The sequence below is a fragment of the Maylandia zebra genome, linkage group LG19 (assembly GCF_041146795.1).
Source record: "Maylandia zebra isolate NMK-2024a linkage group LG19, Mzebra_GT3a, whole genome shotgun sequence".
Taxonomy (NCBI): domain Eukaryota; kingdom Metazoa; phylum Chordata; class Actinopteri; order Cichliformes; family Cichlidae; genus Maylandia; species Maylandia zebra.
In genome coordinates, this window is record NC_135185.1 from 30,801,039 (window position 1) to 30,816,372 (window position 15,334).

The 15,334-nt window shown below is 42.4% G+C and overlaps 1 protein-coding gene across 2 annotated transcripts in view; it reads left to right on the forward strand.

Moving 5' to 3' along the window:
- The window catches only part of LOC101465694 (formin), a 49,618-nt gene that overhangs the window by 29,960 nt on the left and 4,324 nt on the right, over nucleotides 1-15,334 (forward strand). For both annotated transcript variants that reach the window (XM_004540773.4, XM_004540774.4), the window contains 8 exons: nucleotides 43-104; nucleotides 446-534; nucleotides 1,226-1,355; nucleotides 1,440-1,586; nucleotides 1,694-1,753; nucleotides 1,834-1,954; nucleotides 7,419-7,511; nucleotides 11,069-11,120. In XM_004540773.4, coding sequence (XP_004540830.2) covers nucleotides 43-104; nucleotides 446-534; nucleotides 1,226-1,355; nucleotides 1,440-1,586; nucleotides 1,694-1,753; nucleotides 1,834-1,954; nucleotides 7,419-7,511; nucleotides 11,069-11,120 — 754 coding nt within the window. The remainder of the gene's footprint in view (nucleotides 1-42; nucleotides 105-445; nucleotides 535-1,225; nucleotides 1,356-1,439; nucleotides 1,587-1,693; nucleotides 1,754-1,833; nucleotides 1,955-7,418; nucleotides 7,512-11,068; nucleotides 11,121-15,334) is intronic.

The following is a 15,334-nucleotide window of genomic DNA, read 5'->3' on the forward strand; positions in this document are numbered from 1 at the left end:
TCTGTTCTTTATAACACCGACTGCTTCTGTTATCTTTTCCAGCTGTTCTTAATGTGGACAATTCTGTGGTGGATTTGGAGACAATTGAGGCTTTATATGAAAACGTAAGTAGCGTGTGTGTGACATTTAAATGTCTAAACAAAAGGCTCTAAAGTTTTCACAAGTTTAAAATAAAACTAGATAACATCTACATCAGGGGAAATTATCATTCGACTCCCTGCTGAATTTGTACGTTTTCTCTAATTTTTTTTTTCTGTTAGCTTCATTTTAATGGCGAGATACAGAATATCAATATTTCCCCCACTATATATGGTGTTACCGAAGCAAATAAGGTTTCTATACAGATGCATCTTAAAATCTTCTCTAACAAAAAGTTGAATCACGTATATTTCATCACAGTATTGAGCCACATCTTTGTAATGACCTTTGCATTGTCTCTCCATAGAGGGCCACCAGTGACGAGATGGAAAAGATAACGAGACATTATGAGACATCCAAAGAAGACGAAGTGAAACTGCTGGACAAACCTGAACAGTAAGATTTTGTTTTGAATCAGGTCTCACCAATTTGATTATGTGTGAAAGGATACAGAGATATAGAGCTATGGATATCTATCTCAGGGCTTCGTCATTAGTTTCTGCACAAAGTGTGCATTTTTACATAGCCTTTGCGTACGTGCAAAAATGTGCATTAATGGACACTGCTTCAGTAGTTTTTGTCAGGGTTAAGCAGTCCAGCCAGTTAACGAGGCCTGGATCCAGCGGTGCCATTCAGCCTGGCCTTCCTATTTCCATGTTTGACCAGAGCTGTCACTATAGCCTCCTGAGTCATCCCTACTCAGTGTCTACCTCCATCAGCAGGGTCTAATCACACAGGATGTTACCACTCCACTCCGCTCCCCTCCGACACGGCACTGTTTACATAAGTCGTCCCGCATCAGGCCAGAGCTACCTTTGATCAGTCTCCGTGCGCCGCTCGCCGCTTTCCTCCACCCGACCCCGCGGACCTTTCAAACCCAGCCGAGCAGCGCGGCTCATGACTAGCAGCTGCCTGCCTGCGAACAGCAACGTTGACTCAGTCAGCCTGCGTGGGGAAGCTGGGCCTGCCAAGGACCCAAAATAGTTCTTCCTGTTAGACGTTTTGTTTAATTCTGTCATAACACATGCCATACTCTTCCACCTCCTTCTCATCCTCTCTCTGCCCCTCCTCCCCTTTTGTTTTTCAGGTTTCTCTATGAACTCTCTCAAATTCCGGACTTTGCGAGCCGAGCCCGATGCATCATCTTCCAGTCGGTATTCCTCGACACCGTCTCTTCTATACGTCGCAAGGTGGAGATCATCTCCAACGTCAGCAAAGTAAGAACGTCACGACAACAAACTGCTTAAAAAGTGTCCGCCTACAAGAACTAACCCCAAACAAACTGTGTTTGTCAATGTCAGGAGTTGCTTGATTGCAACAGTTTGCGGGATATAATAGGTCTCGTTCTGGCCTTTGGGAACTATATGAATGGAGGGAACAGGACGAGAGGGCAGGCTGATGGCTTTGGGCTGGAGATCCTCCCCAAGCTAAAGGACGTCAAGAGCCGGGTAAAACCGTTAAAGGCTCTAAAGTCTTATAAAAGTAGAGTAATATCCTAGTGAGCGGATTCATGCCCTTTATCTTAATTGTCTGTTTTGCTGTTTTCTTTCTTCAGGACAATCGCATGAACTTGGTGGATTACGTGGTTTTATACTACTTGCGTAATTTTGATGAGGTAAATTAATCATTTTTAAAAAAATAAAGTTTAACAGCTTTTAAATGTCTCCTAAGTAACACGTTGCTTCATTATTGCAGCATGCTGGTACGGAAAAGAGTGTGTTCCCTCTGCCAGAGCCACAGAACGTCTTCCAGGCTTCTCAGGTTAAGTTTGATGACCTCGCCAAAGACCTCCGAAAACTCAAGAAAGATCTGACCGGTACGACGTGCCCCACTCGTATAAGCGGGTTCATTTCTACCACATTGAATTTATTGCTTAGGTTATCTTTGTTCCCCAGTAAATCAGTCAGCGTAATTGTATACATTACCATCTTTCACCAGAGCAGTTTAAATGTAAATGCACATCCCGTGGACTCTCCCCTCCCTCTGCAGGGAGGTTTCTGGGTTTATTCAGGACCTCGAATGGCCCGAGGGAGCCTTTCCCAATTCCCAGATATTGTATCTTAACAACCGTGTCATCATAACACGACAGGCTTTCCTGTTACAGGACTAGTGGCAAGACGTTTGGCATCTTTATATCTTTGTCTGTGCAGCATTTAAAGCTAGAGTAAAACCCAAAAAACAAATTCCAGGTCACTGAGGATACATCAGAGGGACAATAGGGGGATTAAAAATTAAATACACTTTTGATGTTCTGTGCTGGTAGTGTCCTGGGCGCCGAGCCACTCAGTAACCCAGCCAAGCAGCCAGTTAGTCTTGGCCAGGGCCACACGGAGGTTAAAGGCGATGCCCCCCGGTGCCCCTTGTGTCTGTCGTTATTTAAATCAACCAATAATACGGCATATGAAAGCAATTAGATATGCTCCACAGCTCTCCCCTGCGTCTTTCAGATTGCTGTTAAAGCCCTCTCCTCTCTGACCCGAGGGAAAAATACAAAGAGTCTACTAAAGTACCCAGACCCACCTCAAGCTGTCACTCATTTATTAGGAAAAATGGAAGACCTGAAGACAATAAATGCAACACGAGGGCCTTCGTATTTGATCTCTGCTGCAACGCAGTCTGGCACAGTAGTCCTTAGGGGTATTTGCATCACAGGGCAAGCCCTGGATTCTGGATGTTTGCTGAGCTCCACCTATGACTCCCACCATTTTTATCCTCTCCAGCCGCCAGGAATAAATATTTATGCCAGGCTATTATAAACCAGCCAAAAGAAAGCAACTGGTCTTAATTATAAAGCTAACACAGATCACTTCCATCCACATCGAGAGCACTGCCTGACACTGAGAAGCTAACATCGGATCACGCTTTGGTTTACTCGCACTGTTTGACTTTGGCGAGCAGAGCAGCCCACCCCTCAGGTGGTGACTGCAGTGGTCGCCGGTGTCTTGCCCTGCAGCCTTGGGTCAGAGGCAAGGAGTTGTGATGCTGAGAGTGAGAACTTCATCCCTGCTGAGCTTAGTCCACCTCCGTGGGCCATGGGCACATTTAGGATACTGTATGTTTCTGAGCTTTGAGCTGAGTTGCTCCGGAGAGGGCTTGCCGTCCACTTGGCTGCCCTCTTCTTCACTGGCTTGTGCAGAAACGTGATCCTCTTTTGATGGGGCTTCCTGTTTGGGAAGAAGGTGATGACCTTTTCTGTGCTGCTCTCAGAGGGAGAGGGATGAGTGAGAGGCCATAAGGACTTAAACCTACTGTAGGACTCGGAGCTCCCAGTGAGACAAACCATGCTGTGGTTAATTTGTGCGTCAGTCTTTAGAACTCGGCACTAAAGATTAAGTTTATCATTAAAATTTGGCACAACTCAAAGTTCTTAAGTCTTCCCAGAATTCCTTTTCCCTTCTCGACCAGCGGCTACCTACTAAAAGATCTCTTTAACGGTCACATAATTGAACCAGACAGATGGGAAGGGATGCAACCAAATGAAATGGGATCAAATAAAAAGAAACAGTCAGAGCTCATTTGCTGCTCAGGGGAGTTTAGTGTTTCACAGAAGTCCCGGCCTAGGTTAGGCATTCATCACTGTGGCAAATCAGACAGTGTCCCGATTTTAAATGGCCTTTTAATGTCAGGTTCAGGCTGGGCCTTTAGCCTGAGGCCTGTTTTACGATGGAGCCTCAGCTTGGAACAGAATGAGTGAATTCTGTTGACCAAACAAGGCAAAAATTACTCTAAAATCGGATCCTTTTTTATGTTGGTTGATTTGTTGCAAGTAATCGTGCGATTTTCTAGCTTTTTGAATACGAATAAATTTGTCAGCACATTGCAGAATGGCTGCATAGACCCGGATAACCCCAGGTCCATATGTCACATACCCAAAGAGCTAAAAAATGGATGGATGCATTTGAAATGTAAAGTTTGTCTATATCTGTAAAGATATAGACAAAAGCACCTTTTCCTTTTAATGCATCTTGAAGCCATATTTCAGTGCTGCTGCTGATATTCAAAGTCCTGCCTGAAGCTTCTACCTGTCAGTGCTGTATTTCCAGCAAAAAAGGGAGAAGAGTTGTAGTTAGGTGGATATGAGTTGATTTATGAGGGATGGAAAGGAGAGAGAACGCCTTACCCTACGGCAGTCTCCTGGCTGGCCTTGCTGAGAGGTGATAGCATTTTTCATCCCATAGAAAGGAGAGCTGGATACTGACAGACCACTGGAACTAAAGATAATTGGAGATCAGTGAGAGAATTCACTTTCCAGGTATAAATAACTAGAATGTGCCACGGCTGGAGCACTGGACTGGTTTAACCTCCTGGGGGGAAAAAAGAGTGCAGCAAAGTTTATGAAGTTCACTGTTACATTCTGAATATAACTTACATTAAAATATTTAAAAAAATTAATTATCAAATGAGTTAAAATGTTCTGAGGAGGATTTTTATCTTTTCTCTCGTTTACTGTGCGTCTCCTCGTCTCATTTGTTTGCTTCTTCGGTGGATTTTGCTTCCTCATGAACCAGAGCTTCACAAATGGGAGGTAGTGGAGTGTAATGGGCACATTTGTGCGACCGAGCCATCCATCAAACAGCCATGGTTGAGATCTTGTGGTGTTCCGCAGAGTCTCCGTCCACTCGTAGGCTTTGTCTTTAAGTCGACTTTCCGTAGTCGTGAATTGTCCTGGCTGGCTGCGATTTCCTGGTAGCTTCAGCGGGGGCTCTTGCTTACAACAGTAAAAATCATAAGTACATGTTAACATCAAAAGCTCCCATTTTCCAAACCACACAGGGTTGGAAAATGGAGCAAAAGTCTGTCTTTCTGTTTGTTTTTCTTCCCACTTAACCCCATCACCACCACCCAAATTTTTTTTTTTTCCAATATTTCTGTTTTTTAAACGCACAATTGTTGGCCCATTACCTCATATTATGCAAGTCTCACATTTGCATATAATGGATTCAACAGTGTCTCCTTAGAAATGCATGTTTTTGTAAGTGTTGCTCGAGTTAACTCTGTTCATCCTCCTCGTTGCTGTACCTATGACTCTTTGGCTTTGTTCATGCATGTTCTTAAAATATTGCTGCTTTTTTTTTTTTTTTACTACTTTTTGCTGCTTAAACATTGTCCACCAAAGTCTTAGAAGCAAATCACAATAAAAAAATAAAAAAAAATACAGCAATGCATAAAACCAGTGCTCTCTGATCAGTGATGTGGGAACTGGGATTTAAAGGGCAGAGCTGTTGTTGTCTGGACAGAGAGCCCAACAAAGCAAAGAGTAAAAATCCTGTTTTTATGTTCTACTACATCCTCCCAATGTTGGCTCTGTAAATTGTGTATGGTGCGCATGTATATATGCAGTACCTCTGATGGTAATTCACATTATTATTATTTAAATTTAATTAGTTTATTCAGCGTCCTTTTAAATGAGAAGTCTTATTTAAGAAGATATTATTAGGTACACCTATAAGAAACCATTTAAAGTACATTAAATAGGTGCTGTAAATTTCAGTGCGTACTTTAAAATAAATTTCTTTCATTATACTTTTTTACTAAAGATTAAAAAATGCATTTGTAATGCAAGAAGACTATTAATTTACATTAATTTACAGAGCTGATTAAGTCGTCTATTACTCCATTATCTTAAAAAAAAAAACTTGCATGCAAACATTAAGATTAGTTTTTTTACTTAAGCTTAATTTTTGTACGTATTTGCGATTAGCTCACTTACACTCACGTTACCATTAACGGAAGTTTGGCTTTATTTTTCTGGCCTGATGGCGTCAGTCATTTGCTTGCAGGAGAGTCCTCCTCCTGAATGCACTTTTTTCCAAAAAATGTATTATCACTCCAAGACAATGTCTCAAACCCGAGCCCTGGGCTTTTATTCTTTACAGCTGTTGTGTTTTTGTGGGCTTCCTCCTTGCGGCCTTTGCTGTCTGGACCACATTTGGAAGCGAGCCGCCTCTAAATTGTAGACTTGCTGTTTTGAACACTTTTTTTTAATGGGTCTTTTTGAGTCGGGGGATTTTTGTTAAGGAAACGTGGTTTGTTCAAACAGGATATTTTGGTTGTCATGTTTGTGTGCTTGCTGAGTTCTGTCTTTTTATTTGAATAACTGCTGGCTCCCACTTTTAAATAGAGCCCTGGATTCCAGAACGAGCGGCTGTTGACGTAGTTGCGTCTCAGTTTTAATGCTGGGATGTCGTGCTTCCTGTCTCGTTTAATAAGACACCCAGTAAATAAAACCAAGCAATAGAGCGGGTTTACCGGACTACAGGTGCGGCAGCTCCGCATGCAAACGCACGAGAGCCAAACTGAGATGTTAAAGCGGCGACACAGTGAAGTTAGACTGCGGCCAGACCTGTTAATGCTCTTGTTCTGTTGCAGAACTATTTAGCTATGCTGTCATAAGCAAGTTTAGGTATTTATTGCTGCCATTAATGACTTACAGGTTGAAGGATTGTGCAAAGTTCTTTTTGCCAGGCGTCTGTGTGTGTGTGTGTAGTTACAGTTGAGAGGAAATGGGGAAAGGTTCGGCTGGAACACGCTCACTCACGGCTGTTTCCTCTGAACTTGTGTGAGTTGGATCATTTGGCACGGCAGAGGGGGGGGGGCATCCACAAACAGCAAACACATCTGCTCCGCTCACACATGTGGCCAGCGCTGAAGGTAGAATACAAATGAAATGGTCACCATTGTGTAAACTAGTTTTAAATAAACCTCGACAATATGCAAACTGGCATGTGCCTGATGCGTAAATCGAGGCGTGGGGTGGGAAATCTGAGGATGGGTGAGAAAACTAGTTTAAATGTGGAACTAGAGGACAAAATAAAAGCGCAGCTTTGTGCTTACTGTAAGCACTCGTTTAAGGCCAAATATTACAGGCAAAAACATCTATGCATTACACTCTGAATATTTGTATTTTATAAAGATGAAAAAACGGTGCAATGCATTGCAATCTTTTCAGAGCACTGTTCTAGTGGCATTTACTTTACTTACATGTGCAAAACTTTATTATAAAAAATGTTGTTCCAAGCAAATGTAGTGTAAAGTTTTTTTAATTTAATGTCTGTCAGTTCATTTTTTTATCCTGATTACCAGGAATCAGAACTCCTTTTAAATCCTTGTGTTAAAATGAGATGTGTTACAAAATACACTCATAGAAAGACAAGTTGAATAAATTTCAGCCCTGAATGATAGACACACTTCACACTTTAACTTTATTCGTATATCTGTACCTCTCACTTTAGGCCCTTCTTTCATCTCTTTTTTCTTTCTTTGTTCTTTCCTTCTTCTAGCGTGTGAGAAGGATGTGCAGAAAGTCTGCGCTAACTCATCAGAAGAACACCTGCAGCCTTTCAAGGACAAGATGGAGGGATTCGTCTGTGCTGGTGGGTGAAGTTAACATGTTCCTGTTTATCTAAAACAAGGAAAGAAATGTTCCTTATTTTTCTTCTCTTTGTAGTTTTACTCTTAAGTGCCATGATCATGTAAATACGTGTGGATTTGATGTTTTTTCTGAGGAATGTCTCATTTCACATGGCTGCTTTTACCTATAAGAATCCTCCAAAAATAATGTCCACAGTCTTCATTATCAACACTAAATATTTGCCAAAACATAACACAAAGATTACTATTTAAATTAGTACAATTACTATTGTGATGTGCGTGTAAACCTTGGCTTTCCTTTCCAAATGTTCAGCAGTAACCATTTCCTGCTGCTGTTAAATTAAGATGAGGGATACGTTGTTTAATCTTTCCCGCTCCCTTTAAATGACACTGAAGTCCTTTCCCTCCAATAGCCATAATGGATGTTTGCCCTCACTCGTGCTCATGAGTGGGCCTGGCTCATGTGAAGGTGTTTTAAAAAATAAAACAATCATTTGGAGAGATGATTTACAACCAGTGAGATGGCTGCAAAACCGAGCTCCGGGAGACAGAAAGGCCCCGTTTTCACCCTGACACACAGCATGAGTCCTTTTTAAAACGGGGAGCTGTAATTATGTTTTGTTTTTTGGGGTTTTTTGCTACGTCAGACAGTCAGCTCGTTGGTAGAGAACCCGTCTCCTGGTGAACGTGGGTGTTTTTGTTCTTGCTGAGAAGGGGCGTCTCGGTGCCCTGTAAGACAGCATGAGGACAGGAGTCTACAGGCCTGTAGAAGAGATCACGTTGCGTTTAACATGGGTCCTATGTACTCGTGGGTTCCATAAAGCTGGCAGGACATCCTTAGCTGTGGCCTAATAAAGCCGACTCGCCTCGGTGGATCACTCTTAGGGACCAGGAGCAGATCTGCACTGACAAACTCGGACCATCTTGTCTCCTTTCTGACCCACGCATTAGCAAAGTCCTCTAGTGTTCGCTTGTCAAACTCATTTTACACAATGGGCCACATATAGCTCACTTAAGTGGGCCGAAGCAGTAAAACTCCACTTTTTGACGGTGTAAAGAGTTTAACTGCACATTTTAATGCTTCAGATTTCTTAATATAAGAATAAGCTGTGCAATTTCATCTCCGTCTATGTGATAAACCAAATTCTGCTGTAAATAAAATAAATCTCTCAGCACGACTCTTCAAGCTTAGAAATGACAAAATTAATGTGTAAAACTGCAGAAATAGTTCTGGTATATTATTGCACAAACTATGCTGGAATTGTATTAATTTCCAGAAAATTTATTATGGTATTCACTGTGGATCCACTTAAAAAAAACATACGTTTCTACAGTAGATGGTGAAAAAACTGAAACTTTTTTGTCATTAAGTGGTTCATTAATCATTACTTAATTACTTTGGCATAGTATAAATGTCTGTGTGGGAGGTCTTTATCAGTAGAAAAAGATGTAAAACTAAAAAGTCCAAAATGTATACCCCCCTCCACATTTTCCGAGGCTATCCAGTGGATTGGAGTGGACCTAATGTTTGATATCCCTGCTTTAGGGTGATGAGAATTCCTGGAAATGACCCAAAAGGAAGAGTGTAGGGAAATCCACCACATCTGATTTAAACCACTTTCGCTAACTGAAGTGAGGCAACAGTGGTAGCTTTAATATTGTGATCACATCCTTAGGCCTGGTGGTGCCTGCATAAATGGATACTGTGGTTCTAGAAACTGAGCAGTGAGCCAGCTGAGCCCTCTTGTCTCAAAGGCTTTCTACCTGAACGGCAGTATGTAACCATAATTACGAGACTTCCATTAAAAATAAACAATTCTCCATTGCTCTTATCCTGTAACCTTTATCCTCTGGAATTTGCTTGTTCTTTTATTTTAATTTCTCCGTCATATGTCCAACCTTAAATTTTATATTTATTTCATCCTGTATACTGATTTTCTGGAATATGCCTCGGTTTGTTTCCTTTGTTTAATCTTAAAATAAAAATCCAGGTTACGCTTTTTCTTTTTAAACACATCTAATCAACCACTTTTTTTTCTTTGCCGTTTTATTGGACGCTCTGAAACCTCTGGGGATACTGACACTGGCATATTTTTCATGTTGAATATACACCGTGACTAATTGAAAACAAATTCCTGCGCCTTTTTTCATTTTTTTATCTCGGCTTGCGTAAATCTCGTTTCACCGTCTCTCCTCGGAAAATGCGTGCGTATCATCACCTCCTCGCGCTTCCTTTGTTGTTAGTGAGTCAGTAACCAAAACTCCACTCGCTCAGACTGCCTGTGAATTACGTAGATGAAGTGAAATTTGTGCTTAACAACTGTCCAAGGAGCCACTTCTAATCTAAAGTCTTTGAGATGTGTCTCTGTTCTGTTAGTGGAGTTGTTCAGGGGTGAAAAGGGGTGTTTGGTTTGTTTTTATATCTCCAGCATCCCCTCTCAGACTGCTCTACATCTCTTTGTCATCTGGCTGCGAGGTAAAGCGGCAGTTTGGAAAAGTGTGTCAGAGTTTTAAAGCCTCGCTTTATTGTCCTTCTCAGCATGCGCGTCTCATAACTTTCTAGTTAGCGACTAGTGGTTTCATGTTTGCACGGGGGAGCGGAGGAAGAGAAACTTCACACATCCTCTCCCTCTCTGAGCCAATCTCTCTCTCGCTCTCCCTGAACCCTCCCTCCCGACTCCTATGCCACCTCTGCAAAGTCGCACCAGAGGGGTACCTCAGGCGCCAGCCTGACCCCCACTGAGACTAACGCCATTGGTCACGGCCCCACTCCCCCCCCCACCACCTCCCTTTATCCCAGACATTGCCACCCCCCCTTCATTAGGTTTACCTTAACCCTCTTGCCCACATACATGTTTAAAAAAAAAAAAAAAAGAGAGAGAGATGAAAAGTAAACCGGGTGGTTGATCGAAGGCTTTAGTTCACCTTCTCCCAGAAGACCCCCAAACCTGCCTTTGAACAATTTTTTGGAGACTTCCCCCTCTTAAATCTTCAAGTAGGAAAGGTCCCCCATCATTGTAAAAAGGATGAATCTGGAAAAATGCTATAAATCTGAGATCACAGGCACTCTCTGGCCCTAGATAAATTCTTGCACCTCGGCCTGGCCCGCCGCACACATCTGCCTTGCATTTAGACACTTTTACATGGCAGGAGTCCACAGGAGCCTCCAGTTCCCAAGCCTCTCCGCTCAGCCCTCCACCCCGGCTTCAGCACTGCATCGACAACACACACACAGACACGCACACCTCAGCAAACGGACCACCATCCTGAGGCTGAGGTGAGGATTCGCTCTCGTGGGGACTCGCGTGCACAAACACACAGAAGTAATGTCAGACTTTACAAAGTGCTTAACAGTTGCTTGGATAACATGCTCACCGTCAGTGACATCTCAACCCCCACAGCCCTTCTTCTTCTCCCCTCAGCTTTGAGGATGATTAATGAACACAGCGCCCCCCTCTGGAGTCCGCTTTTAATGAAACATTTGGTTAGCAGTGTCTACACAAGCCTCATATTTTGCCCCATGACCTGTCTGAATGTTTTCTTTCTGTGTTTTTTGCAGCTCAAAAGGAGCATTCTGCTGAAGAGGACCAACTTAATGCAGCACAGAAGAGGTGGGAAATGCACTGTAACAGCTACAAGCTAATAAATGTTGGAGGAAAAGTTACACTGGAACAAACAAAAAATCATATTTTCCCATCAACACAGGGAAGTTTGCCAAGTGTTAGTGATTGCAGGCGCCACACAGCTGTGAGTAATGTAGCAAGCCTCAATATGAGGAGATAAAGTTTGTGGTATCTGATAACTAATGCTTTCTATGCATATAGCTGTATGCACATATTAAGGATTCTGCAAAGATGCACCAGTCTCGGCATGTAAGCACTTTGATGAGTGAGGCGGCCATTCGTTGGACAGGTATAAGATGATGCATATTTCACATTTATTGTTGAAGATTGGGCACACATTCATACGTGCACAAGGAGAGATTATTTGAGTTATTTATCTTTAAGACAGTTAAGCAACATGTCTTGGGCTTATCACCCACGTACTTTCACTGGATCCTCTGTGCTTCCTCCCTTGCAGTTCCAATCATTCTTATCTGCCATGTTTTGTGCAGAAGACTCCTGAGAGTTTTCTGAGAGGCATCTGATTTATAGGCGCGAGACCCACCGGCAGCTGCTGAGCTCACCGTCCGAGAGAAATCATATCTGGAACGTATCATATTGGAAAAAGATGGTGGAGCAGACAAACAAAGCAAATAGATTATTTTTTACCGTGTTTGGATAGCGAGCGGGATTGTTTGCTTTATATCGTAACTCGCCCGCTTCCAAAATAAATCAAGAAAAGTGCATAAAGGAGAAAGCGAAAGGCTCCGGACGCGAGTAAATGTAAACTATAAACAATTAGAAAGTTGATTGCTTTGGACAACACTAACTCAGCAAATGGCCCCGAGCTGTTCTGTTTCATGTTGCTGCTTTGAGCCAAGATAATCACCGAGAGAATGGCTACACCTCTCCTCCTCCCCGGCCCCACCCTCGCCATATAGCGAGGTTTCTGTTGAACCAGGCGCGCGTGCCTTTGTCTGCACCCCCCTTGTGAATGAGTGACACCACTGTAATGAAGGTGTTGAACTTGGAGGGGAATATTGATCAAAAGGGCCCCGCAGCTGACAGCACCTTTAGCTTTAATGAAGTTTTCCTTTAATTTCATCTAAAGAGGGGGCTGGCTGACTGGTGCTAGGTAGAGCGAGAGGGAGGCAGGGGTCTTTCTCGGGTTCCCACAGAGCCACCTCGTAAAAGTGACACGCCGTTGATGAATATGGGCGTCAGAGGGCTCTCTGGGCCCTGGGTGGGCTCTCACATCTGTGCTGGATGAGGGATCCTCACACAAAGGCATAACAGCAGCAGTGTTGAGATTATGGCTTGTGTTAATAAAAGAAATAGACAACACATCCTTAGTGCTACCTAATACCTCAGTCTAGACCTCATGAGGATTCAGAGTTTAAACGCCTCGGAGTTGAAGCTCGCACGCACACACACACAGCAGGCATCGACTGGGAAATGTGAATTAGGATTTTGACAAGAATTGGGGCTAGATGTCAAACCTGAGCATGATTTCACAGAAGATGTTACTGTTAACGGTCACCGAGCCTCCATGTCGGCCTCGTATGTTTCCGGCTTGTCCTTTGCCCTCTCCCGTCCTCGAGAGCGCAACCTTTCGGAAGCGTCATGAGTACAAGTACATTTCTTCAAATTTGGCACACGGACCCACTTGGCCTCAAATGTGAACCGAGTGCATTTTGTTAATCAAAGTCACTGTGACCTCAGAAAAAAACACATTTTTGGCTGTAATGCAAGAACTCTTGCAGCAATTATGAAACAATTTCAAGCAAATGTCCAGTTGGATGAAGTGATGATGCCATGACATTTTAGTCAAGTGGCCAATACTGACCGCTATAACTCAGCAGAGGGCTGGATTGTGTCCATATTTCATATTTGGCCTGATACGTAATTGGTGGAAGTTTTTCACCCAGTTCACGGCTCAGGTGGCTGACAGATCTTCTATGTTTCGTGGCTTAAGATGTGTAGAATCTTCTGTCATGGCTACAACGTTGAGCTTTTATTAACCAGGCTTGTGAACACGTTATTTGTTTCTCTCAGTGACCTAATGTGTCGATACAGTAGACATACAGCAGAACAAGAACAAACAACCCTCATCGGAGAGCAGTCAGATCAATTACTTTGTACATTTTGTTAGATCGCACATCACAATCTGTCCCCTCTCCTTAGACCGTCTCCTGAGATGAGTCACAGCTCACATTCATTGGTGATGATGGTTCATCTGTTATTTGGACTTTATTGCTTCTTGTCGCTTTTTGTTAAAGGGGGAAAAAGAGATATAACAGCTGTCATCAGTTATGAGGTTTTAGTTTGAGTTTCTTTTTTTAATGTAACCTTTATTTAAACAAGATGGTTTTGAGAATTCGCACATATAAAATTATAAACCAAATGTATCATCGACACACATGCAGTTCTGTGCAGAAACTTTGGCCACCCTTCATTTCTTTTTGCTTTCAAGGAAGCAGACTTGGAATTCCATCTTTAGGCACTTTGTAAACAGCAGCCTGTTGCAAAAACACATCATTTGCTTTTATTTCTTTAATTTGTCAAAAAGATAAAACAGTTTGACAGACATAAAATAGTATTTGTGCACCACCAACATGGTCATTAGCAAAGAGCTGTTAGCTTAACTCATTCACTGCCAGGGTTTTTGAGCATTTTTACTCATTTTTGAAGAGCCACAGAAAACTGTGTGTTATGATCATATAAACGCTGAACCTACCAAAATGAAGAACAGACTCTCTTCTTCCATCCAAAAAAAAAAGCTTGTTTCTACCATTTTCCATTCTTTAGTAATCAGCTGTAGAAGAGAGGTGGGTTCCACCAAAAATGCCTGTTTTGACCACAAAAAGGGAGAAAACGAGCTTTTTGTGAAAAATACATTTCAAGCAGTCTGATGTTCACTGACAAGCTGCCCGAGGTTGTATTCTAGCCCCTCCCATTGAAAAACGTAATTGACATCTATAGACGTCAATGGCAGTGAATGAGTTAAGTGTGTCGTTAAAAAAATTTTGAGGAAACTCTCGGCATTACAAGCATGCCTGCATAGAAGAAACAAAGGAACTCTATCAGTAATGGTTTGACCCAGACCGCCACATTATTGAGACAGCGTGGGATCATTTTGATAGAGAATGAAAGAAAAGGTAGACGATATCCAAAGAAGCACTTTGAATGTCCTTCAAGAAGCCTGAAGACTGCTTAAAGAAATGACAAGGAAGCTTCCTGACAGAGGCTGTGGGTTGAATAAACACTGACTTTCAAGCTCATTGGAATTGTACAGCAACTGTTTTTGCCCTATATACTGCATTTGCTCCCTAGTATGCCTTTTATACATTTAAAAAAAGTCAACAGACTTAATGAAGACCCAATAAAACCACTTATAGAGTAAACAATCATGTATGCTAGACAGCCTAGACGCCGGAAATGTGATTGGAGCACAGCAAAAAGTTGCAACATTTGAGCAGCTTAACAGTTAAAATAGCACACACAAAAAGATGCAATGGCTTGTGAGTTTTTAATGAAGTAACTTAAAACGAATTTAGCAAAAATGTTTGGTTTTTTTTTTTCCTCTCATCTGTCCATAGTGAGCGCTGAAGCCTTTTCCTCAACATGCACTCCTAATTTGTCTGCTTCGTGTTTGGGCTCCACTGAGGTTTTCTGGTTCTGTCCTCAGTTCCGTCTCATTAAGCCTCCTTCTTCCCCATCATGCTCAATTTCATTTGGCCCAAGTGCCAACTCTATAGTCATTGTGCAGTTATGGTTTTGCTGCTGTTAGTTGGTATATTACTCTACTCCGTCATTACATATGAAAAGATGGCCTCCGCTTTGTGCCTCTGCTGAATCAGCCAACAACACGGGGGAACACGCCTGTAATCTTTTTGCTGCCAAAACATAGGAATGCAGAGTTGCCTGTCTAAATACTTTGCTGATTCTCACGTCTGTTCATGGTTTTGTAATGGGTCTTTTTTTATAGCTGTCAGTGAGGAATGCTGAGCTGTGGGTGCTGCAGTAAAACCCTCTCACGGCAATGGCATCATAGCGTGGATTACTGACATGTCGTCATATGTGCAAAAGTGAAATCAGCCTGCGATGGCAAAATGAACAAAGGTCCGCTTGATTTTGTTTGTTTTCTAGGTATGTGCGAGAGTGTTTGCATCTGTTTTGAGTGAGGCTTTGTGTATCGGCTTGTTTCTGCTTGCTCATGAGGC